The 26,160-nt window shown below is 41.8% G+C and overlaps 1 protein-coding gene across 4 annotated transcripts; it reads left to right on the forward strand.

The window, feature by feature from the left end:
- The first annotated feature begins 1,175 nt into the window (after positions 1–1,175).
- gatad2ab (GATA zinc finger domain containing 2Ab) lies at positions 1,176–26,032 on the forward strand. Of its 4 annotated transcripts, none has more exons than XM_079665785.1 (11): positions 1,176–1,335; positions 16,460–16,774; positions 19,891–20,008; positions 20,162–20,293; positions 20,515–20,586; positions 20,716–20,832; positions 20,982–21,182; positions 21,346–21,595; positions 21,686–22,068; positions 22,186–22,408; positions 23,407–26,032. In XM_079665785.1, exons 2-11 carry the CDS (start codon positions 16,473–16,475, stop codon positions 23,538–23,540), a joined length of 1,932 nt encoding a protein of 643 aa, XP_079521911.1. In that variant the 5' UTR covers positions 1,176–1,335; positions 16,460–16,472; the 3' UTR covers positions 23,541–26,032. The 4 variants fall into 4 exon arrangements, with proteins under 4 accessions (XP_079521911.1, XP_079521912.1, XP_079521913.1 ...); XM_079665786.1 differs by lacking the exon at positions 1,176–1,335 and adding an exon at positions 1,479–1,635 and having other exon boundaries at positions 21,003–21,182; XM_079665787.1 differs by lacking the exon at positions 1,176–1,335 and adding an exon at positions 1,479–1,635 and having other exon boundaries at positions 21,006–21,182.
- The last annotated feature ends 128 nt before the right edge of the window (positions 26,033–26,160 follow it).

A 26,160-nucleotide genomic window follows, 5' to 3' on the forward strand; every position in this document is an offset into this window, starting at 1 on the left:
TGCAAGGTTCTGCAATTAGCCAAGAATAATAGGTGGCTCTCAGTTAGTGGGGACAACCACAGGAATTTCCACAGCAACACCAGATTACACGCTTTGGTCTGACATGTTTAGCTAGTTAGTCCAGCCATATGCCAGCATGCTGTTGTGTCCATAGGTAGACTTCAGGAGCAGACTCACCAGGTACACCCCAAGGACAACAATTCAGAATAGGAAAAGGAAAAACAGGAAGGTGGAGGGGCTACTTTGGTATTCTTCTTATCCAGCAATAGTTTGAAGTATGTTTTATGTTGATCGTGAAGCTTATACAGGGTCCTCTGTGGTCACATAATGATTAAGACGAAGCGGCCATTCAGATCCAAGAAAAAGTCTACCTTTTAACCAATAGTTCTGTTCTGCCGCAACTGTCATCCCATGTGATGATCTCATACATTTATACATTCAGAATCATTATCTATTACTCTAGGTGTTGTTATGGAATAGTTTAAAATTGGTTTACAGTGTTACACAAGAAATACAACAGAGGACCAGAATAAAGGTGCCTATGCTCATATGCATGTAGAAACCCAGAGACTTGTGCACACAAAGAAGCTTCATGACAAATACAGCTTGTACACATATGCCAAGATAATACTCACAAGATGAAGATAGTACCATGGTTAATTTATTTTTGCAAATGCAAGTGTTGTAATGAAAGTACACACATTTGATAATTTGGACTGTCAATAATGCAGGAACTCACATAGACATTTTACTTATGATCTGTAAATATCTAAAACAAAAGGGTCACATTGATACATTAATTTTTATGTATGTTTATTTTTTTTTATATAGGTTGAAGTTTCTTGGTAAAGATTGTAAGAAGTTTAAATGAGAACAATTAATCACCCTATGCTTCAGCATAAAAATATTTGATTTCATAATTCTAATGTCTTGTTGTAGGCCTACCTCACATATGCCTACAGACTTCTATCCCAAACAAGCACATTATTGCCACACAGTCATAATAAAATGCAATACAATTCAATTAGTACAATAGGTCATGATGTTATCATAATTGAATTTGAATCACGCATGAGTTTAGCATTTTATTCACTGCCTTTACTGTCCCAAAACGCAGCACTGTCATTCTATGGCAGCACTTGGGAACTTAACATTTCCGAGGTGTGTATGAACGCAGCATGACGCCGCCTGTGGTGGCTCATTATCTGGCAACCGGAGTGGCAGCGGACAGAAGAGAGGGGATCCCCGGGATTTTTACACTGAAGCCAGCGTAATACTAACATCAAACATCTGAAAATCGCGGGGGGAAACTCGGTCAAGCTCCTCCCAGACTTCGTAAGTTAAAGTATTTAATTATCAAATCGACTAATCCAATATTTTAATTTTCAATTAAATTATGACGAAGAATGGAAGTTTCTCTTTCGGTGTTAGCACAGGCTAACGTAAGTTAGGCTAGCTAGCATAGCTTGATCTAAGCTAACGTGCTATGTCCACAGTGTGTGTGTCTAACGTTACACACATACACCGAACCGAGCAGAGGAACAAACCGACTCTTAATAAACAAGTGGAGGAATATTTTAAACAAACTTCCCCGGGAAAACATTATACTGGGATGGACCGATAATATGATACAATGTAAGTTTTTACATGTTAAAACCATAATGAAGCTACAGAACTCTGAGATAAAAAGGGGATATGTCTATGTAATTAACGCTTTATTATTTATTATTTGCTCATCTTATTATGTTTTACATGTATGTAGTTAACTTCTTACCTGCAAATTGGTCACTTTCATCATTCTCTTGCACTATTTTATTTCTGTTCTGTCCTGCTTGCACTATTTTTGTTAATGTTTTATGTCTCATATATATGTATGTTGCATTGTTGAAGGAGCCTTTCTATTCCCCTTGCCATGACCACAATGAAGCTACTGTGCTTATGACAATAAAACCTTTGAATATTGAATAAAAAAAGCGAGTGTCCAGGGAGCTGGCGTTAGCATGATAGCTTAGCTAGATGCTAATACTAGCATCTGACTGAGATGGGGTCGATTTCATTGTCTCTCGTGTATCGCTATTTGGACGCGTGCAGACATCGAAATATTATAATATCTAGAATCACATTTAAAGGCAAATGTGCTCTTAGTGTTCAGTGACATACTTAATTGTAACCTCTCTAATAGTTCATAACCACAATAGGGCAGTAAGCTCGCGTTAGTAAGCCGCTGGTTTTGTAGCCGGACAGATGGACAGGTTGTTGTTGGCAAGCCAAGTTAACGTTAGCATGAGATAGCTTGTTGTTGTTGATTGGTTTTTTGGAAAAAAAGGTAGCTTTTCCTTTGGGCAAAGTTGGGTCACTGAAGTTTAAGAACATCATAAACCAGTATTGTCATTGAGTTTTTCTTCGCCGAGTGTTCCGAGCTGCGGATGGGTTTGATTATGGCTTCATGAGCCATTGATCTCACAACTTTGTCAGATTAGCTCAACCATGAACAGCCTTTTTATGGAGGCGTAATGGTGGACGGTGTTGCCTCCGTCAGGGTGTGTGTCTGTCTGTCCACGACGGGGTAGGAGCTATCACCCACGCCAGACTAGACAACAAAACGCCTACTTTGCATTTTCACCAGAATAGCATTATTTGTATTTGAGATACAATTAAACACCTTATTATGTATGTAATGAGGGGTCAACGTGTATGTTTTATTTCTACATATACTGTTCGTGGGAGTCAACCATCTGAAGGCATTCCTGTGATATGAAACCGTTTCTGTTAATTGAGGGATCTATAACTTGTGAGATGTGTGTATATTATAAAGTCTTGTAATGACTCTGGGCTTAGCCTTTGATGTTTTTTTCAAGGCAGTCACATCCTTTACAGCTAGGGGGGTCATGTTGCTTGAGTGCTCACTTCAGGTCCGTTTTTTTATTCACCTGTCTTTTAAAGTGTTTAACACAAACAATAGTGTCTGTGTCACTACCTCTGCCTAGCAAGTGCCCTCCTTTTTAGAGCAAGCAGACAGTTGGCACCCTTGGCTAGGGATGGGGGACACATGTCGCTTTGCATTTTATGATCGGCCCTTGGAATAGCCTGAGAAGGGGTGCCTCTGATGACATACCCTTCCGAGAGTGATATGACCTGACAGGCAGGACTCGATATCCACTACTATTCTGCTGTATCAGGGCTGAAAAATTAACATAATACATCTGTATTTTCCACCAACCAATGGTAGTTTAGCTTGTCACAGGATCAAAGGTTGCTCGTTGTTGCCCTTGTCACGTTTGTTATGGTTATATTATATAGTATGGCATTTTCATGTTCTTCCTGTCCTTCCTTCTTGTATAGTTAAACCCTTATGTTACGCATACATGTAAAGCATGGTCAACGTTTAGATCCTATTCATAACATTGTGATTCTTCTTATATATCTGAATTTAACTAGATTAACTAGCACCATTGTTTTTGTTGGTCTCGTCAGGAAATCATTCGTGAAGGTGTGAGATATAAGCACATCTGTTTTACACAAACATGGCCCAACAGTAAATGTTCCCCCCCAAAGAAACATACCTCACAATATTCTTAGTTTCTGACCTATTCTATTGATTAACCACCATTTTGAGACCTAATATGTGTTATAAATATCTGATTAGTAAGGCATAGCTGTAGTTGCTTGCATCCATCCACATATGGCTGTGTTTTTGTCACAATAGTCTCTGAGTAGCCCACTGTCGGACACAGTTTTACTACAGCAGTTAGTTTGGTCGGAGGTGTGAGCCCAGTCATTGTGAAAAGGTTAACAGGAAATGCAACCAGTAAAGCATGTCACATATCGACCAGCTTTGCGATCATAAAAAAGGCTTTATAGCGAAGCTGGCTACACTGAGCTGAATTCTTTAAGTTATAATATATTTTTTAGATAGACTTTTCCCTTAAGTATTGAAAGTAATATGATGCTTTAGTCTGGTTGAAACATGAAGGAAAGACATGCAAAACTCAAGAACACCATTCTAAAAGATAGGAGAACGGAAACAAGCACATAGAGGGGGGGTGAGACATGGCCTTTAGCACATAGAAGAGAGAGACTCAAAATGAGGCTGAATCCCCAAAGGATGAAGATCCCAATCCAAAACATCTGGAATGAGGTGACCACAGTCACGGGAAAAATAGGGGTCCCAGGACGGCTGATAGTTCAACATAGAGAAGCCTGAGTAAAAAGCGAGGAAAAGGGGCAGAGAATAGGGAGGGAGAGATAGTCATACAGCTTGGACCCTTGTGATAGTGGAAAAACAGAGGGTTAGAAAAATGCATTGACTCTCAAAAATAGAACTATATCATTGTCTTTGTTCTATCAGTTTAGTGCATCAGATTGAAGAGGACAGGAGTAGTCGTATTGGCCACAGGGTCCCACCCAAAAGCCTTGGGCAATTATATAAGCTTGAGCAGAGCAATCCTCCAATGTTTGACTGACGGAACAATTTCTTGTTTATCCTGTTGGACTTCATATGAACTATAGCATGTGTGTTTACAGTTTGTGACCAGCCTTTCTAAAATAGTTAGAGGTACATGCATGGAGTGAAGTTAAGCATTTTTTATTTTACGTCAAACATATTTTGAGTTCAGACTCACACAGAAGATGCGCCGGTGAAGATGGCCGCATTGTCTTTGGCTCTCTCCAACTCTGCTCTTTTTCGTATTTTGTTCGTGTTTATTTACTTTAATATTGTTTTAATATTGTCTGCTTATCTGTATTATTGTGTTGCATTGTTGGAGAAGCCTGTGACCGAAGATTTTCAACGACATAATTACTGTAGCTATTTTAGCTTGACAATAAAGAACCTTGAACCTTGAACTAGTCCAAAGCCACAACCATAATTCCCGTACTTGTTATCGCTCCGATTTTAGGAGTTATCCTTTGGTAAATAGCCACCTGTTGACCAAGTGTGCGGTATAAAAAAATTAGACAAATGAATTTACCTTGATTTAAAAAGTAAGACGCTATGTTGCTTGTTAAGAGATTGCCCTGTGTTTTTGTTTAGGCTCTTTTTTTTTTTTTTTTTCCAGAGAAATTTAGTGAAGATGTTTTGGTTCCCTTTTTTTTTTTTTTTTGGTCTTCATATTAAAAGACAAGCATGACGCAGCGTCCACACGGCGGTTAGCCGGTGAGCTTGTCTGAAACTCGACCAATGACCAATCACATGAATCTCCCGCCCCGGACGCACAAGCATGCGGTTTGATTGGCTAGAGCTTGTACTGGCATATGAAATAAAGAAATAAAGCGAAGCAACGCTCCCACAGTGCAGTTCGGCAAAGCGTGACGTCACCCCATTCACAGTGAATGGGCAGAAGCTTCAACGCACGCCGCCGTGTGGACGGGCCGTAAGTCTCCCAAGAATTCATGTGTTCATCATTGTTACAAGAAATACTGTCATCATTTGTAACATTTTGCGGTGTTTTAAGAGTAAAGAGTGAATGTTTGGGGCGATAATTGAGATCTGAAAGTTTGTCACTTTTGCTTCTGTGAGTTGCAGTGGATTCAATTGGTGAATGGACATTTAAAAAAAACATATTTTTAAATTAACATCTCAAACCACTGCTGGCAAATAACCCTTTGTCTGCGCCACTGTTTTGAGGGGGGACAAAAAGTGCTTGCAGTAGCAGTTATTTAACCCTACGAGCCATTCACTCATACAGAGTCAATAGCTAAGAGAGCAATAAGATAGCAGTCATTGTAAATGTGACCCAGTGTTTCAGCCCAGCATCGCCTGCAATGCTACAGAGACTCCAAAGGCCTTCAGTGGCACTACAGGGGATAGGAGAGAAAAGCTCAACTTGATGCAAACTTGATGCGATGCGAGCGACAACCAGGCGAAGGCTAATCTGACTTGTTTCATTGCCCACAGAAATGGAAGCACTGAGTTGTTTACTACTGGAGAGTAAGAGCAGATACTGGACTGCACTGTTAATCAGTCTTGCCAGCTCAGGTGGCATTGTTGTATTAAAACAGTTTCTGCAACGTGTAACATTTTCAAACAAAACTATTCTATACTTTCGTTGGAGAATTTTAGGGCTGGATTGGTCTGTGAGTTGGTGCTGGATTTGGTTAGACTGTTGTTTTGAGAAACTGATCACCATTTAGTTACTGTTGGAAACCCCCTTCACGTCTACAAAGGGAAGGTGTTTGGTACTTCAAAGATTAAACTCTGGGTGGAGTATTGTTAAGACTACACATTGTGTTTATGAGCGTAAGGGAAAGTACATTAAATGTATGATACCAATTTTTAAGTTCAGCTGGAGCAGAAGTAACCGTGGTTACAGCCACATTTGGACACGTTTACACTACTTATGTTTCACAGCTTAGAGTGCAAAAGTTGATCTTTTTAAGAGATAAATTGTGATGGCAATGTCATAACAAACAAAGTTAGATTGTTTCCACATATCAAACCCCCCAGCCTCCAAAGTTTGCAAGACAAAGGATTTGACCAAATATTTGACTGCCCTCAATGTAGTTGGAAAAAGATTAACTGGTGTAAAACACTCTTTAAGAATGTAAACCGGTAAATCCTTATGATACATTTTCAAAACAGTAATGATGCTGAGAAGGAAGACTTGCTTATTTGTAAAATGATTATCAGGTTTTATGCATTGATTACCATGAATACTAATACTTGTCTACTAACTGAATAGCCGACTTCTCTCTCTGTCCTGTGTTTTGTCAATCTAGAAGACTGTAATAAAAAAATGTAAATCAATTTTCAGCATTTAATTGCTGGCTAAACTGCTATACTGTACTGCTTGCTAGACTCCTTGCCCCTTAGATGCAGCACTTAAGAAGGTTAAAAGCCATGATCCTAGACCATTACCAAGTAAACCGTTTTGATCTCTTCTTCATTATTAACAAGATGCCCTTGAGGTCTTGTGAAAATGATGCTCCATTGTACAGGTTTTACTTTGCCTATCTTTGCCAATTTCCTTAACAAACCTAGCAGGTTACAGCACATTATCCAAATGAATCATTCATTAATTGGAACTTATATAGTCCCTCATTTTAATTATTCTTAGGAAATGCTTAGTTGCCGAGGGCTTACTAGTGAACAATGTGGCATGGCAAGTCTTTCTGTGTGCTGAATTGTTGATTGAGGATTTTCTTTTTGAGTGGAGGTTGTTGTTTGCCTATACCATATCAGGGTGTCCGCGGGGTCTTGAAAAGTATTAAAAGTTGATAAATCAATTTAGAGAAAATTAAGGCCATTAAAAAGTATTAAACGGCATTTTCCAAGGTATTAAATGTTGTAGCTTGTTTTCAATAAGTATATCAATTGTCCAAAGAGGTTGTATTCTACAGTGTACCTGAATGTAATCATTGCGTAGGTGTGTAGTGTGATTCTGTGTAGTTTATTTATGGCATCCCGTTGGATTTGACGTCATCTGAACAGGACATCGCACGCTCACTGCTTGATAGCACGCGAAGGTCCGTTGTTAAGCAACATCATTATGGGGAAATGCAAGTTTGAGTCCAAATGGTTGGAAGATAAGGAGGAAGGACAATCAATACTGTATATAGTCAATGTGAGGTAAAGTGTGTCACCAAGGTAACCGGTTAAAACTCAAAGTGGCAATGAGGTCTTAAAATGTATGGGAAGGGTCTTAAAAAAAGGTGTTACATTTGACTTCAGGATTCCTGCATATATCCTGCATATTATTATGTTCGATTACCACTATTCTTTACATCTGAGATCTGTGTTTTAAGGTGATTTTAAGTTTGTATGTCTGTCTTTTTGATGGATTGATCACATAAATGATCAATTCATAAAACATAATGCAATATTGTCACATGACATTGATATTGCGGACCTGGAGTCTAGGCTAAGAGCCATGCAGGGGAAGGGGTTGAATCCTGTTTTATCCTGTTCTTCGCTCATTTACAGGTTCTGGTCTATGACTAATGTTTGGGATTGGTGGTCCAGATCACTCACTAGCGACAAACTCCAAAGAAGCCTCAAATTGGAGTGAAGAATGTTCTATTTCTTTTGATTTAAATGTGTACAAAATGTGCAATCAATCCCAATTAAAGATTGCCAATTCAATTCAAAATGTGCCGCTTGTATTGTGTGGTATGCTCTTTTGCAACTTCTATTGGCGACAAACCCATCTCCTAGTGGCCTTGAGTGGTACGCTTTATTGCTTTACACCCTTTAAGCTTTTTTTTCCCTCTGGTCACTTCCTCCTACCATACATTTCTGAGAAATGTAATCCGATAGCTTTCTGCATGTGTCCTGGCACTTCAATCTGTTTGTGGGTATGGGCTTCTGGTTTTACATGATCATGGAGTAACCATTTGGAAGCAATTTGGCTGAAATTGGAGATTATCCCTGTCTACGGTTTTAGAAAACATTTAGCCGTTCCTTTTTATTATAGCGAGTAAACATTTGTGGTTTAAAAAATGTATCCAGTGATTTGATGCTACTGAAAAGCACGACAGAAGGTTGACCTAAGATGTTAAAATGCTTTACAATGTCATCATTTGGACATTTCTAATGTCATTTTAAGGTCAGGTGGTTACTTAAAAAAGATCTACGTACGGGTTTTGTGCATTGCACATGTGTGTTTATGTGTGCTTGCCAACTCCCGAAGAGATGTGGGAAGTTATAAAGGTTTTCTTATTTGTATGTTAGTCATCTGTTATAAGGGTCCGTACATCAGTGTGTCTCTGTGTTTAAAAACAACCAAAGCAATAGTTGTTTTTAATGCGGCAATATGGTTGCGCATTCTTGTGTGCTCACGTATAAAAGTCTGGTTTGCACTTCCTGAACTTAATGCTGTTGTCACGTTGCTGAGGGAGAATCCAGGTGGAGACATGCGCACACATACATACACTCTGCGTGGCTCGGGCTCTCTCTTACAAACACACACACAAACACACACACAGGAACACACACACAGGCGGCCTGGCAGATTCAGGGTTAAAGGCTTCCATTTTGTTAGGTAACACCCTAATGGTCTGATCTGTCAGTGGCGTTAAAATGGCAGGGGTTTAACCCTTGGCGTTCGGGACACAACCAGTAGGGGCACACACACTCGCACACACACTCTGGGCTGGCCGAGCCTACAACAGAACAAGTGAGGAGGACGAGGGGAGTGTGTGAGGCAGGGAGGGGTTGAGGGTAGGAAGAAGAGTGAGCAAATGAAAGAGAGAGAGAGGGAAGACAAGGAAGACAAGGAAGAGTATTTTTCACTTGGGTACAGTTAGATTATGGCTCAGCTAACCACATGCGCTCTGCACCCTTCTCCCTCCCCCAACCATGGCACCATCTCAGCTGGCTCCCTGCCCCCACTCCTAGCTTGGTGAACACAGATTAGCATAGGTAGTCAGGTATTTTTTCTCTATTAAGATAATATCCCAAAGGAAAAAGTCTTTACTCTCTGACAACCTGAAATGATTTTGGAATTGAAAAAGCGTATTGGATAACTACGATAAGACTTATGTAAAGTGTTAGGAGTTACCTTTATGGCGACGAGTAGTAAGTAACCCCCCCGAATGTAAGATTGTCATGTCTTTAGCCATAGCTTTTACATTTTACAAAGACAAGCCACACAAAGCCACACAAAAAAAATAGGTGTCTCTTTGCTGTCTTTTATTGGGCAATAATAATCCATACTTGTATTGGAAATTATAATTGTTGTTTCCCCTCTTATTGAACCCTAAAGACACACTTGAAAAGCCTCAGTATTTTTAAAAAGGCTGTTAATGTGTTGGCTGGCTGGGTCCAATCCCAGTGGGGAGATCATTACAGTGCAGCAGATGAGAGGCTGCCTGTACCTGAGGGATGAGCCGTTTCCATTGATCTGCACTCTATGAACTACCGGACACAAAAGGAGAGCGCCGGAGAATAAAACCTGTAGTGTCAGTTCAGATCACACGATTTCCATTTGTCTTCAGGCAATTGCACCTTCATTCTGCCGTACTACAGACATGCATGGGAGATTATTTGCATCTATCGGTTTATACAACCCTTACAGAAAAATGCAAATGTTCTAAATGCATTGATCGGAGCTAGCCTTCTTTGAGGCTGTGTTACTGAAAATCGTGCAGCTTAGCACAGACCTTTTTTATTCATATTTGTTTAAGATTGATCTAAATAGGCCTTTTGTTTTGATCTAAGATCTGCTCTGCCCTTAGGCTTGTTTTACTCTGTTGAAAATGATGTACACTCTTCTCTATAGTCTCCTGAGAGGAACAGATCACTAGTCACTGGCTCTATCTCCTACCATCATCCTCTCGCCATTTGTGTTCATGTTGTATGTAGCAACCACAACGACATACTATAGAGAATTCTTTTTGAATGCGGCACCCAGATATGTGCAGGTTTATAGTGACAGTTCATCTTTTTTTTGTTTCAAGGTGCTTGTACCAAAAACAGGAAGCATGCCATGCAAATCAAATGTGACACACCTACAGCAAAATCAACAGCATTTATTTTTTTGGGAGCAGGTCATATTTGAACCTGATCTAAAAGTAATCATTTTGAAATTCCTTTAATCTGAACCGGACTGAGTACATGGGACATGTGTATTGTAAATCAAAGAACAGTAATGTGATAAGGCTGGAAGGTTTGAACTGGCCTTCTGATCATCTATTGTGGACAATAGTGGGATAAACTGCAACCCTGGGTTTCTGAGTCTGAGACAGCGAGGTTTTGGTCGACCAGTTCCTTCCAAGTATCTCCCGATGGACTTGTTGATGGACAAGTTTGGCTTGTTTGTGAGATTGTAGTGTCACTTTCATTTGGCTTTACAAGCTGGATGAATGGATCATTGGAACTGGCAGGAACGCTACTAGCAGTGATTGATTCAGGATTTGTTCTCAGTTGATTGCCTGGCCATTAGGGTGGTCATTAAAAATTGAAAGTCTAAACTCCAACCCCCAGAATTCATTCTATTAGTCGAGAAAACTCTCCTGGTGAATTTCTTCCTTAATCTAACAACATTTACCCCTCCATCATCGACCTTGAAGTTTCACCCTGAGGATCCCAGAGAGACGCTTTTTATCTGGGAATAAATAGTTTATAAGGATTAAAATGAAAATGAATAAAAACAATCTTGAAAACAAGTGCCCAAAATGTTAGCTTATACCACATAACAACAACAGTGTTTTATTCAGATTCAGATACTGTTTAATGCCATCATTGCAATGAATACAAATAGGAACTAAGTGTGGCATTAGCTCAGTCAGTAGGGGCTCAGTCAGTAAGGTAAGGTACGTTTATTTATAGCACATTTCAGACGCAGAGGCAATTCAAAGTGCTTTAAATGATCATTAACACATAATAGTAAGAGAACGGAGAGGAACACAATAAATAAACATAATGGAATAACAGATTAATAAAAACAATGCATTAATGAGATACAAAATAGTTTAGAAACAACATTGTAAATACGGTAGGTGCTAAAACAAGTTCAAAGGCTTCTGGGTAAGCAGCTCTAAAAAGTAGTGTTTTTAGCCTCGACTTAAAAGAACTCCGTGTTGGTGAAGACCTCAGGTTTTCTAGAAATGTGTTCCGTTTGTGGGGAGCATAAAAACTAAAAGCAGCTTCGGGGTGTTTGGTTCTGAGCCGGGGAACAATGAGTAAGCCCGCCCCCGATGATCTCAGAGCTCTGGGGGGCTCGTAACGGGGCAGCATGTCAGACATATATTGGGGTCCCGAACCATTTAATGCTTTATAAGTTAGCAATATCATTTAAAAATCGATTCTGTAAGCTACTGATAGCCAGTGCAGAGATCTGAGTACTGGGGTGATGTGTTCTACTCTTTTTGTTTGGTCAGGACTCTGGCAGCGGCGTTCTGGATTAGTTGTAGTTTTTTAACCGATTTTTTACAAAGACCTGTAAATACACTATTACAGTAATCAAGCCTGCTAAAAACAAATGCGTGAACTAGTTTTTCAAGGTCTTGTTGAGACATTAATGTTCTAAGTCTGGCTATGTTTTTCAGGTGATAGTATGCTGATTTAGTAATTGTGTTATGGGATTTGAAATAGGGGACTGTGAGCCGTAGGGTCGCTGGTTCAAGTCCCCGAACAGACTTCAAATATGGAGTGTGGACTGTTCCTTGGAGAGGTCCAAGTTCACCTCCGGGGTAGGGTTGTGCGATTATGGCAAAAATCATAATCACGATTATTAAAAACGATTATCCATTTACTTTGACAATATCAATTTATTGAAACATTTGAACAGCGTGTTTTTAACAGTTGATTACCCTGAACTTTAAGTATAATACTTTCTTTTTTTTTAAAATAATTACATTTTTTCTTTTTTTAAAAATAAAATAATAATCGTTTTATTTCGATTACGTTGTTTTCGTAATCGTTGCAAGCCAAAATTGTAATCGAGATTAATATACAATTAATTGTACAGCCCTGCTCCTAGGCCCTGCCGTGGTGCCCTTGAGCAAGGCACCAGACAACCCCCTACCCCCCCACTCCCATTGCTCCCCGGGCGCTGTACAATAGCTGCCCACTGCTCCTAGTACTAGACTCCTGGGACTAGGATGGGTTACAAGCAGAGAACAAATGTCACTGTGTAAATAATTTCTCACAGTAGAACTTCCTCAACTAATAGAATGCACTTTGGGGGTTGTTTGTAGCATTTATTTAACCAGGTGAAAGCCCCTTGAGATCAAAAGATCTCTTTTTCAAGGGTGAAGCTGGTTGGAGCTTAGACTTTCCGACTTTCAATTGTTAAGGACCACCCTACTGACCATAGTATATAAATTCCTGCTGTCTTGTTTCCAACTAAATTGGGTCCAAGGAAATTGAGTGTGTTCCCAAGAAAATGTGTGTTTATTGGCTAATTGTATTGATGACCTCATGTTTGCTGGCAAATTCACGAGCATAGAAAATGTGTCTCAAAATAAAACACAAATAATCTGAATACTTAACTTTGCAGCAAGGGCATTTTGTCTCGTTGCCCTTCCTGGCTCAACTTGGACAGAGAGAGTGACTTTGTCTCCATCATAATGAGTTTTAATTTTGGCTCATAGACCTGTGTTATATTTGTTTGTCCCTACGTCATCTCCTGTCATCACAAATACTCTGAGCAGTGTCTCAGTTCAACATTATCTCAGCACCTGGCGGCTTAAAGTCCCGATGCCTGCACTCCAATCCTCTCAGGTGTCACTGTGAAAGACATAGACTGATTTACATACAGCCCAATTTAATCCTAAGTGCTCCTGACCAATAACACCATTGCTAAATAACTTACAAATAACAACGCCTCCAAATGTTTCCCTTTTAGTGTAAAGCACTAGAAGGGTAACAATGTTTCACAAGATGAATACACTTCCTGAGATGTCTTGAGAAACCAAAAAGTACATTTCCCCATTAATCCACAAAGGAAATATTCATTTATTTGAAACCGAACAACAAGACATTACTTTCCTTCTTTGCCATTTATACAGATTTTCGAGTGTTGGAATTATTTGAACTCTCCATAGAGTCACACCCAGTATTTAGTCATGCTGAATCACACTAAATTAAATGAAACTATTGAGTAAGTGGTCCCTTGAATTTAAATAACATTTTCAAAATAAAAAAACTATTAGCTATGCCTTTATCAATAGGGTTTTACCGATATTGTTTGTAGATGGACGGCCGCTTGATACAGGTTCATTTGTCAAAAAGCTGCTGATTACACTACATTCGGTAGTCTGGTCATGGTAGAAAATCTACTGAAAAGCTTATTTTTACACAAAGAAGGCTGCTCACTGTTAACTTGCTCAGAAAACCTGGCACTTACTAGCCTTTCCAATGAAAAATTGGAATTTATGACTTCTCTGTGATTTTCACACTATGCAAAGTAATCCAGTGGGCCGGATTGGACTCCTGGGTGGGGTCAGTTCTGGCACACTGACAGTATTTATGAATCCCCTGCTCTAGATATATCTTCTACAGTTTCTTTGTGTTCTTCACGGTTTCATAGCTCTTAGTGCGAGTCTTCTATAACCGGAGGCTGTGAATGACCTCCTAAATCACTCGAGAGAACCCAAGGCGCTGAATAGAAAATGGGCTCCAGTGAGTGGTGGTTCACTGAAGGCTTGAGTGTGATGCAACAAGGAGGACTAGTACAGAGATCCATCAGAGATCCTTCAGTCAGTCTCAAGTGTGTAAACAACACTCATAATCACAACCTATGCATGGACAACAACTGCATTTGTTCTTCCTCTTGTTGCTTAGCAGCAGTGTATCTGAATCACTGGATTCATGATGCTATCCATCTCTTCTGGGACAGAAGTAGCCACGTGTCTCTAGACCTGAAACTAGCAACTGCAGCCGCCATAGTAACGTGCAGATCTGACTCTGCATCGTCCCAGAGGGTTACAGACATTTTGGACCTGACACGGTTCACCAGCACATCATTAGAGCGGGAACAATGTGCAGCCACTTTTTCAGCAATCTTACAAAGTAAAGAGTGGGTTCTGAAGCACTTTGTGCGGTGTATGGACATGAACATATACCCAGTAACCCACCCACACGCAGGCTGTCATCTCTGGCAGATAGATAGCCTTTGTGTCCAGGGATGGTACAGCAGGGCACATCTGTCCTTGCTGTGTACCAGAGCAGGGCTCATTTTAAGCTCCATGCACACCAATACAAGCTCAATAGTAGCTGCTTTGGTTGTCTTGGTTGGTTTATTAACTGCTAGAATCTTAACATCTTGAAAAGTTCTAAGGATGCCTGTGTCTTAATCTGCATTTAAAAAAAGAAACCTAGGCTGAAATCAGAGATGTGAAGTGTTGGTACAATGTGCAGCGTTACTGCAGACAGAGAGTTGTTGAAAATACTTCAAAAGCAGTTTTATTCCCTCGCCTTACTTTATAGTTCACTCAGGGTTTTGTTTCATACACACCAGACTCTACTCTATATTCTTATGGTGAGCTTGGCTTTTTAATCTTGGAAGCTTTAAATGATTAAAGAGGAAACCTTCCAATATGTTGGTTTTGTGATGCGTATCAAATATCAAAAGGTGGCTTTTGGATGACAAGTCTTGGATGCCTGCCAGCAGCTGTTGACTCCTGACTGCCACAGAGGTTAGTCATCATGTCATGATGCGTCCGCCCGCTGTTGTCTGGTAGAGACGTTTTGGAATGTCCGACTTCATTTTGTTTCCTCCTCCCTCCTCCTTCCCTCCCTGTGTGGGATGTGCCTTTGGACTTCCCGTCTCTTTCCCTCCCTGCTGCCACTCTCTCTCTAGGGGTTAAACCTGCGCTTCGCCTCAATTGCAGACCAGTTTGAAGCAGTTTTCTGGGAAACTGCTTTTTGTCTCATGGAATTTTGGGATAAGGTCATGTGATGCTTTGGCTACGTCATGTTGGACTAGGAAGACCTTGAGTCAGCCTTCTCAAACAAATACATTATGGTGTATGTGCACTTGCTTTCAGCTCAGATTAATAATAAGGCTGTCGCAACAGATCTCTTTGGGATATTCATGTGCTCATCCTTGTGCACAATGTTTATAAGCATTACATTTTGAACTATAAGAAAATGTTTATTCAAGACTGTGTTGGGCCTTGTTCTCCAATGAGTGCATGTCCTACATTGTGTGACTGTTGTTTGGTGCTACTTTTCTGCTGTGTAATAAGTTCCCCCCAGAAATGTAAGTGGCTCTCTATCCCCTGCTGTTACTGAACTGAGTGCGATTTGGGTCAGGCACTTGGCAGTAAGAGGCGATGCCTATACATTTCAGGATTGTCACTCAGAATATCAGTTCCATCAAACATGGCCACGGTTCATGTACATGACTAAACATAAAAGTGTATTTTTTATGGAGGATTTGTTCCACCATAAACTGGGGTTATGGCAGGTGGTTTGGTTTGTTAGGTTTAGTGGATAGAAACCAGATAAACACATTGTTGTTGACATCTTTATTTTATTTGTACTGGTGGCACTGCTTCTACTTCATTACATTACATTTCACTTGTTTCCTTTATCATATTACTAGACATTGGTTTTGACATGCATCCTGCGTTACACAATAACGGCTGAAAAGATGCAGTAAACTATCATTGTGTCTCAGGTTTGCTATTCTTTCCCCGGATAATCCTACATTATAAAAACAAATGTAGTTTAATCATCGAAATAAAGCAAGAAAGACCTTGCTGTCGAAAAATGTTTAATCCAATGAACATCAATGATTATTTACCATCCAGGGGACGCATCATGGTAACAAAACAAACACATCTGTACTTTACACATATTTCGCGCAAGACAAAATCTGATCATGAATGAATGAATTAGGCTGGGTTATCCTACATCTTAATCTTTATATAGATATCAACTGTCCAAACCTGCACCCTGTTTTCTAGGTTGAATCCATACATAGCCGCAAGATTGTCTATTCACCTTGTTTTCTGTTTTGCAAATGTATTTGCTCTGTGTGTAACTGTATCCATGTCTCTTCCTTTTCCCCAGGGTGAGAGCAGCCATGTCAGAGGAGGCAGTGCGTCTAACGCGCAGCCAAAAGCGGGCTCTGGAGAAGGACCCTGATGCTCCAGAGGAGCCCCTGGAGGACATGGAGATAGACAGTAAACGGGTAAAGTTGGAGAAAGGTGATGCAGCTGAAGCTCCCCTGGCCCTGGTCGGATCTGAAGCTGAGGGAAACAACAAGTTGACTGAGCCGGATGCTAAAGTAGCAACCAGCATCCTAAAGGCTGGGGAAGTGAAGGCCACTATAAAGGTGGAGGTGCCGACTGGAGACATGCCTGTTGATATGAGCACATCTAAAAGGTGAGAAGAGGAAAATATCAAGGGTTAAATCAGTTTTTGAACTCTGGGAGTAATAGAAGCATTGCTTTACAGTGCATGGGGACTGAGAGCTTGTTGGTCATAAGAAAGATAATTATTATTCAGTTTACATTATGCTGTCAGAGTCATTAGTCTGTGGCCAACCCTGAAAGGAATGCTGTAAACACTTTACCTTAAACAGTACTTCTATTCCTGTACACTTGGCCTCAGTACTGCATAGTCAGAACACTTTGTCCACAATAAAGCCTTTGTCAGTATTTGAGGCTGGCCAACATAGAGCATAATCTCCTTACCAACCAGTTCATATCTGTGTGGACATAAGACCCAAAGAATAGTTTGCTGCTGTACATTTGATTTGTTATGCTTCACTGATGTTGGATCATGGTATGGGTTAAATGAACAGGATGTGTTGTGGACTTCACACAGCCTTACAGCCGAGGACAAATACTTTCCTGCATTTTTGCGTAAAAGTTTGTTTAAAAGCTGCTCCAGGATTATTTATGTTCTATAGGCCTTGATGTCACGCCTGCATGCAGTGCATAGTTGTGAGTGGAGATGAGTCTGTTGGCGTTTCGGGTTTCTCTAACTTTGCACCAGCAAGTGGTCTGACAGAAGCCGTACAGGAAGTCGCTGTGTGGTTGTCGGCAGCCTGGCCCCATTTTGAAAAGTTTGAGGCTCCTGAGGCCCGGGCTCCATTTTCTCCCACAGCAGCACCTGAACTCTGCCTCACACTTCACACAAAATGAAGGCTACGTGTCACAAACTGGTTCCAACTGGCCGTTGCCATGGTTTCCACAGTGGAAGGAGCCGTTGGAGGAAGGAGGGGCCAGGGGGGGTGGTGGGTGTGTCACATGACCACACAGAGAAATGCCTGATGTCATGTGACGTGTTTGGTAGAGCAATGCATACACACACTGATGGGATGGCAGTTAAAATGAACAGAGAGGTGATTTAGCTCAGTGTGTCGGCCCTGTTTGTGGAGTCACCTTTGACCCCTGATTAACCCTCAGCATGTTTGTGTGCTTACTCGCTGCGGGGTGATTACTTTATTATTTGCAGAAGACTTAGTTTGTGTGGACCAACTTTGTAAACCAATCAATAAAATATAAGTCAAACCAAATTGGATACATCTCTGAAAGTGACACTCTTACTGAACACATCATGAATGGGTTCATGTATGAAAAGAGTCACGGGAGAGAAGCATTGCTGCCTTACTAAGTCGCCTGCATGCTATGTTTGTATAAATGCCATCCAAATGTCAGTAATTCACATCATTTTTCAGGCCTGTTGCTTATTTATAGCCCAGCAATTAACATTAAGCTTACGTGGCTTAAAAGGGCTCTTAGTCTTCTTTGAGAATTCCACTCCTCTTAATAATGACTGTATCAGCAATCCTAGAGTGGGGTCAGTGGGAAGCCATTATCAGGGAGGCCGAGACGTGCAGAAATACTGGACCTTACATAACCAACTACTTCATTGTGATGCTTGTGTAAGCTCTTCCCATACAGTAGTAGCAACCAGAGGCAAAATCCGGCAAGGCACGCTTAGGTTTATGTTAACATTATAAAGCTCTTCAATCCTCTGTAATGCTACTTATAATAATTTGCCATATCGTTTGTAAGGAATGTAAATAAGGCCTCAGAGCGAAACTGATGCTTGTTCATGTTTTCACCGTGGATTAGGAGGGTAGTCTCTCTTGAAGTGCTGTGGTGTTTGCAAAATGCACTTTCCAGGAAGTAAGTATCAACAGGGAGACATTTAGTTTTTAACAGCTGGACAAAGTAGTGTAATGCAGTACATGTTTATGGTTTGTGTTGTTTCTACTAAAACTATAAGTATTTCAGCTGACTAAGCTTTCACAATATGTTCTTTGTCATATAGTTGACCTTGTTGAACTGAGCATAGGATGTGTGTTGAGGGGAGCTGTTAGACAGCTGTTGTGTTGGTAGCAGAGAAGCGTGTCTGAAGATAGCAGCGTGCTAAAGAAAAAAAAAAAAGTGTGAAGAACTGAGTCTGTGAGTTTGAGTATAAAAGATGAACAAGTGAGTAAGGATGGGGGAGGGGTGTGTGAAGTAGTGACTGAGTGAGTGAGAGAGTGTACACAATAGGTTGGCTCCTGGCCATGTATTCCCCTCCCCCTCACTGTCACCCTCTCCTGCGTCTCCAGCGGACCTCCGCTCTGCTCAGCTTGTGACTCTAGTGTCGGCAGCTGGGAGCGAGGGCAGAGCCGAGGCCCAGGCTGTGCTGCTCCGGCTAGGCCACAGGCCTCACCACGGAGGCAAGGGAGGGGTGAGGCCCTGTCTGGGTGTTAAACCGGGCCTAAGCTTGAAGCCCTGGAGGCTCTCGCTCGACAGCGTCTGAGCAATTATATAACTTCTTTGCATGTTTGCATAACATCACATTAGGACCCAAGCCATTATCCCTCATATACTGACATATCACACTCCCTACCTTACCTCAGCCTCCACTTCTATTTTCTCATGCACAGCCCACAGGACCTGATAGGACTCACACTGTGATGGAGGCAGATCTATTCTTTCGCCATGATCCACTCGCTGTAAAATTACAGCCACCCTTTACTTCTAATCTCCACCCCTTTCCTGATTGATGCATATGTAGCTCGTCACCACTAGTCGCCTTTGTTCCCCTTAGTCCTCAGGAAAAGCCCATTAACATTTCATCGAAGGCTTTAAGCCTTTTCCACCTATACAAAAACTAAAAAGCAGTTCATTTGCCCTCTCTTTACATGTTTTTGTGACTGGCTGTGCTGTCAGGAGATAGGAGGAGGTCTGCTCGTTGATGTTACCTATCGCTAGAGATAATGGGTTGTTGCGATCTTCCCCTGCCGCCATTACTCCATTATTGATCTCTTGGTTCTTGTCTTCTTGTGTGTCCCAGTGCACATTTGCACTTCAACAGGAACGATGAAATCATAATTATATACTGCCATCTACTGGATGTAAGATAAAACTACAAGTTAGTCGATAGTAACGAAAGTGTAATGGACTGAATCGGGACACAGTGTTAAGTGTTAACCAAATGATTGAATACCTTCTCAATATAATTGTTTTCTGTCTCTTTTCATGTTCTACCCTCAGTGACATTAAGAATGAGCGGCAGCCACCATCGCCCGATGATGTGATCGTGTTGTCAGACAACGAGCCATCCAGTCCTGTCATGAATGGCCACTGCTTACCTGACACAGATAAACTTATGGTGAGAAATACAACATTTACATTTAGCTTCTGGTTTTATTTCATCTACTGGCTTTTAACGTTTTCATTCTTACTAGCTGTTGAAAAGACCTCTTTAAATTCCCTGCTGACAGCTTCAAATTGTCTCCTTTCCTATCTCACATGGTGTCAACAGAAGAGTTCTCCTGAGGAGAGGGAGCGCATCATCAAACAGCTGAAGGAGGAACTCAGACTCCAAGAGGCCAAGCTGGTGCTGCTAAAGAAACTACGACAGAGCCAGATTCAGAAGGAGAGCAACGTGCAGAAGGTAAACAGAACGTAGATGTAAGAGGGATGATCGTCACTGGAGCTCATGGATCCATCAGTGTTGTCTTTTCAGGTTTCATGAACACACAACTGCCATAAACAGAACAAGGCTTTCTTGTTGTTTTACAATTCACATCATTAATGACTTGTAACATCCCTGCGTATTCTTTCCTTCAAGTACATACAACTCTAGAGACTAATAATGTACCTTGATATTTTCAGTCTTCGGGCTCTGTAGCCACTCCTCCTCCTCTGGTGAGAGGTAGCCTCATATCAAGCAAAGGACCCCTCCAGGTACTTACCACATCTCCTGATTTGACTTGTATTGTAAAGCCTGTATACATGTATGATACATTCTACCTTCTACCTCATACAAAGTGAAATACTGAGCATCATGGTATATTTGCATTGTTGTGTTTACAGGCGATAGGTCGAAGCTCAGGCACAGTGATCCCTCCTCCTTTGGTGCGGGGTGGGCAACACATGCCGTCCAAACACAACTCTCAGATTTCCATGCCACCCCTGGTCAGAGGGGCCCAGGTTAGTGTGAGGGGGTTTTAAACCGTGCATTTGTTTGAAAGTTACAAATAAAGTTTCATTTGATTTGAAGTCTAGATCTTTGTGAATGTCTTCCTTTGTCTCTGCCTTACTTGACCTTCATGATGTTTCCTTCTTTGTGCTGCGCTCAGCATCTTGCGGTTACTCCCCAGCAGATAGCCAGTCTACGCCAGCAGCAGCATCAGCACAGCGGCTCAGGCCCCCCCCCACTCCTGCTGGCTCCCAGGGCTTCTGTGCCCAATGTCCAGATGCAGGGCCAGAGGATCATTCAGCAGGGTCTCATTCGGGTGGCTAATGTGGTCAACAGTAATATCATGGTCAACATCCCTCAGGTGAGGATTCAATACACAAGAAAATATTGCACACTAATCTTTTTATTGTAAGCAAAGGGAAAAGTTATATTTCATATCTCTCATATCTCTCATGCATACGATCAGCTATAGCAGTGACATGCTCTGTGTAGTTGCTAAAGTGTTTTCTGTTGTTTGTGTCCAGGCCTCTCCAACCAGCCTCAAAGGCTCTTCAGCCTCATCCAACTCTAACATCAATGACTCTCCAGCCAGCAGGCAGGCGGCCGCTAAGCTTGCTCTGCGTAAGCAGCTGGAGAAGACGCTGCTGGAGATCCCTCCACCTAAACCGCCCGCCCCCGAGTTCAACTTCCTGCCTTCAGCAGCCAATAATGAGTTTATCTACCTGTTGGGGCTGGAGGAGGTGGTGCAAAAACTTCTGGAGATGCACGGCAGGGGTGGGTAGATCTTTCTATTTAGATATTTTAGGCACATGTATTACAATGCTGGATTAAAGTAGTCTAAAGACGCTCTCTGTTTTCTCATAGGTAATATGGGCCCAGCTGCTGCCATTGCCAGCTCCATTCCCAAAGAGCCATACACCTGCGCCCAGTGTAAGACAGACTTTACCTCCCGCTGGAGGAAGGAGAAGGTTGGGACCATCCTCTGTGACCAATGCATGTCGGCCAATCAGAAGAAGGCCCTGAAGGCTGAGCACACCAGTCGGCTGAAGGCGGCCTTCGTTAAGGCTCTCCAACAGGAGCAGGAGATCGAGCAGCGCATCCTCCAGCAGGCGGCCTCCTCCGCCTCTGCCTCTAAAACCTCCTCTCCTTCACTCTCCAAGAGTGAGGTGCTGGTGTCGCAGCAGTACAAGCAGGTCCGGGCTGCCATGCAGCACAGATCTGTGGCTGGACACCACTCCATGAAGCAGGTTAGAATGGTCTTTAAATGTTTTGGTGATGAAAAAGTACCTTTCCTACACAATTTCAGCATGGTCAATAAATCCTCTACCAACACACAGCACATCTCCCTCTTTCTCTCCACACAGGGTCACATGTCACACGGCATCCAGTCGATGAGCTCTCGTGGAATGGCCCACGCTTTCACTTCCTCCTCTCAGCTGCAGAGTGCCATGGCGGCAGCAGCGCTGGGCAGCAGGGCGGGAAAGCACGCTGCAGCACGCCCGATGCAGCACGGGGGTAAGGTCAGCGCCGGGAGCAGTAACCAGGCCAACGTGGCTAATTGGAGGAAGCAGACTGGGGGCAACACAGGTAAATAAACATGAGACAAGGTTACACAGTTCTTCACCAGTTCTCACTTTCTGCTCCTTTTATTGAGTAATTTCTCCATGGCAGTGCCACAGTTGCTTTTTCTCTTCTCGTTTTTTCATTTTAGTAATACTGAGTAGCTCTTATCGGTTTTTGTATCCTCAAACGCAACTTGGCAAGTAATCACCTGTGAAAAATATGTCAAACATTTCTCTCATCTTGCTCAAAGCAAACCTTTTTCTTTAAAGGTCCCATGTCATGCTTTTCTGGTTATTACCCGTCCCCTTGTGTGTTATGTAGCTTTTTCTGCATGTAAACGGTCTGCAGGGTCACAGACCCTCAAAGTACACCCTGTAGGGAGTAAAACTCTAACACAGAGAAGACGTGTCTATGCTGCCCGAGAACGCCTCGTTGGGGATTTCTCTTTTTCCATTGTTCACTTCTTGGGTATAGTGACGTATTTCGGGTATAGTGACGTAACTATAGAGCCGTTACGTTACGTCCGCGGAGCCGTTACGTTTGGACCAATCCTCGGACTTCCTCACACACGCCACTCGGCGAGACGTTGCGAGGCTCGCTGCTGCGAGGAGCGGGACACTCTGGGCTGGCTCACTGGTGTGGGGTCGGCGAGACACAGCGGAACTCAGCCTTGGCACACACACAAACTCCCAGCCAGGCTGCGGGTGTGTGTGTGTTTTGGGCTTGGTTTCGCTGTCTCGCAGACGGCCACTGGGCTCACAGGGGGGGGGGGGCAGGAGCTCCAACAAGCCGTTTAGGACAGAGAGTGAATACACATAGATGCTGTATGAGAAACCAATGTGAGTTTGGAAAATTGCACAATATAAATGTCTTTTAGTATACCCTATCAGTAGCAATGGCCATGACATGGGACCTTTAACTTTTTTCCCACCATGAGTCAAAATACTGTTATGTTTGATCATACACAAATGTTAAACAGCTCTTTTTTCAGTACACTGACCCTGCTATTTTCTTCCCGACAGGTGTGACTATGGCCTATGTGAACCCCAGCCTGTCTGCCCATAAGACCACCTCTGCTGTTGAGCGTCAGCGAGAGTACCTGCTGGACATGATTCCCTCCCGCTCTATCTCCCAAGCAGCCAACACATGGAAATAATGCAATCTTGCTCCCTACTGACATCATAACTATTCCCTCTCTTAATATCAATAACAGCCATTCTCATGATCATTCTAATCCTTTCTATGGACTCTGCTTCTGGCCAAATGGTGCAGGGAAGAATCAGCCTAGTTTCTTATTTTGGATAGAGGTGTTCCTTCTGCTCTTTCTCAGATCTTTCTGCAACCATCTTCCTTAACTGAACCCTTCACCCCAAACGGAGTTTCGATGCGACAGCGTGGACTGGATATGTCGAATTTAATTTGGGAACCTTTTTTGAGGGTTGGGGTTTACATGGGCGTGTACCATTTTTTCAAACTTCTCCAGCGATGTTGCCTCTCCCTCCTCGTATGTTGGTTGATCCTCTCTGTTGCACCAAGAGGAATAACACCCGAGCTCCCCTGCCTCTGGATTAGGCTGGGGCAAATTAATAATCGCTCGTACATACGTTCAAATCTTCGCCTTACGTCTTCCCCCTCTCCAGTCTGAGCCGTCAGACTCAGGCCCATGTGGTGGCCGAACTGAACTTTACTGAAGACCTCGCCGCAGGGATTGTGGTTGAGCTTCGAGGACCATCCACAATAATAACTGCTTCAGCTTTGCAAAAAAAGAAAAGACTAAAAAATATCTTTATCTCCACACAGACTTCCTCTTCTCTCAAACCCACAGCGTGTATCGTAGAGAAGTTGACGTGTGTTTTTGTATGGCTGAATGTTAGGATTTTGTCTTTTCATCTGTAAGTCATATACTGTGTTTGGAATATTGTGCTCACTGATACTTTGGAAGTGGCCTCTTGTTGAGGTAAGAATTTACAGGCTAATGTTACTGTTGAGGTGGTTTTACATCTGCTGGGTTCCATGTTGTGACCTACTTTTAAATACTTAGTTTTTTCTTAAGAGGAAGAATAAAGATTAGGGTTTCACTTACTCATGTAAAGACACGGAGCATATGTTTGGAGGACTATTCGTATTGAATATTGTCAAAAAAGAAAAAAAACTTCCAAAGAACTAGTGGAGCCCAAATGGAATCCCTTCTGCTAGAAGGAGTCTAGTTTATTTGAACCCTCTCTGGATATAAACGTGAATTCATGCTAGACTGAGGGGGTGTAAGTAATGTCATGTTTCTGACATTGTTTTGCTTTTAGATATAGGTTGTGGTGCATTATTTTTTTTCTTCTATAGACAAACTGTCTCTGGGTTTATTTATAGGGTCATGTCAGTAAAGATATATGCTTATGCCCTACGTTTGAATGGATCTCCACCTAAAATGATTTGTTTTCTCTTGTGTGTCCAGTGGCTCCCACTCACCCTACGATTGGTCTTCGAGAAGCTGGACAGCTTTCAGAATGTAGTTATGCAAAAACCCCTATAGCAACAAATGACATGAACTTCTTAGTCTTTAACATTAAGGTGTGTATGGTTTATGTCGGGTCCTTGAATTGAGCTAACTATGCCTTTCACATGATCTAGTGCATTTTATCAGGTTGCAGCAGCACAGGATAAGCTAGAGGAGAACATTATACATGACTACATTCAACAGGGGAATTCCAATTGCTCGTGGAGTTATTTAAAAACTGTCTTTAATTTCACTCACTGGGATGGCCCACTCAGACATTTCTGTGGACAATTTGAAAGTGTCAATACATTCAAGACTTGACATATTCATGTGTTGAATTTAAGAAGGTTAAAACGATTGTGCATATTTAAAATAATCTGGATGTTTTACTAGCAATATGTTTAAAAAAAACAACTCAAACCCAACTGACAATAGAGGTGGACCATCCCTGCAGTTATTTTCTCAATATCAATGTTCCGTCTATTCGTTTTAATTTTCACATGGAAACAATGGGGATGATTTAAATGTCAATGTAATTACACACCTGGAGTCTTGCTGCCCTGTTGCCTCACTTTTTCATAATTTAACCATGATGCGATCATCTAATGCGACATTGTCAGGATGTGTGTCTCTGATTATCAGGATCCATACCTAAAGATGGTGCACTGCGCTCGGTAACTGGGTCAAAGTTTATCCCTCTGCACCGGGCTATCATCGCTGTAGGTTTTGGGTATCATTTAGGATGGGGCAACAACAACCGTATGTACATTGCTGATAGAAATACAAGCAAATGAAGTTTAACTTAAATCGCTTAAGATTTTGTATTTCTGTCCCAGAGTAGCATCGGGGATCTTCCTGGTAGTCTGTACATTCCCGACAGGCACACAAGGTAGCAGCCCGCGTCTTGTGGATGCAAAAATAAGCAATCTGGAACGAGCCGGTCATTTTGTGCCCTCCTGAGTGTAACCCTGTGCTGTCCTGACTACTGCCTGCTGCTGTTTGACAACAAATTCACCATTCCGTTTGTTTGGGGGTCAGAACTCTGCGAAATGCAGTGCGGCCCAAATGGAAAAGAAAACAATGTATGAGAAGTATTTGTTTGTTTTTTGGATTTTTTCTGCTCTATCAAATAATAATAAAACTAATTTTAACCCCTCTTTCATGGTTGGGTTGCCTGTTCATTCGCAATGTTTGAGCACAACAATAGTTGATCGCCAGAAAATTAAACGGTAACTTTTTTGAAATACGATTTATGTTTCTTTTAAGTTATTGAGAAATGTCATTT

Source organism: Notothenia rossii (genome assembly GCF_949606895.1).
Source record: "Notothenia rossii genome assembly, chromosome: 1".
NCBI classification, from domain to species: Eukaryota; Metazoa; Chordata; class Actinopteri; order Perciformes; family Nototheniidae; genus Notothenia; species Notothenia rossii.

Coding starts and splice junctions, on each gene's coding strand:
- gatad2ab (XM_079665784.1), top strand. Junction 20,833..20,981: donor CCCTGGTCAGAGGGGCCCAG/GTTAGTGTGAGG, acceptor TGCTGCGCTCAG/CATCTTGCGGTTACTCCCCA. Junction 22,069..22,185: donor GACACCACTCCATGAAGCAG/GTTAGAATGGTC, acceptor CTCTCCACACAG/GGTCACATGTCACACGGCAT.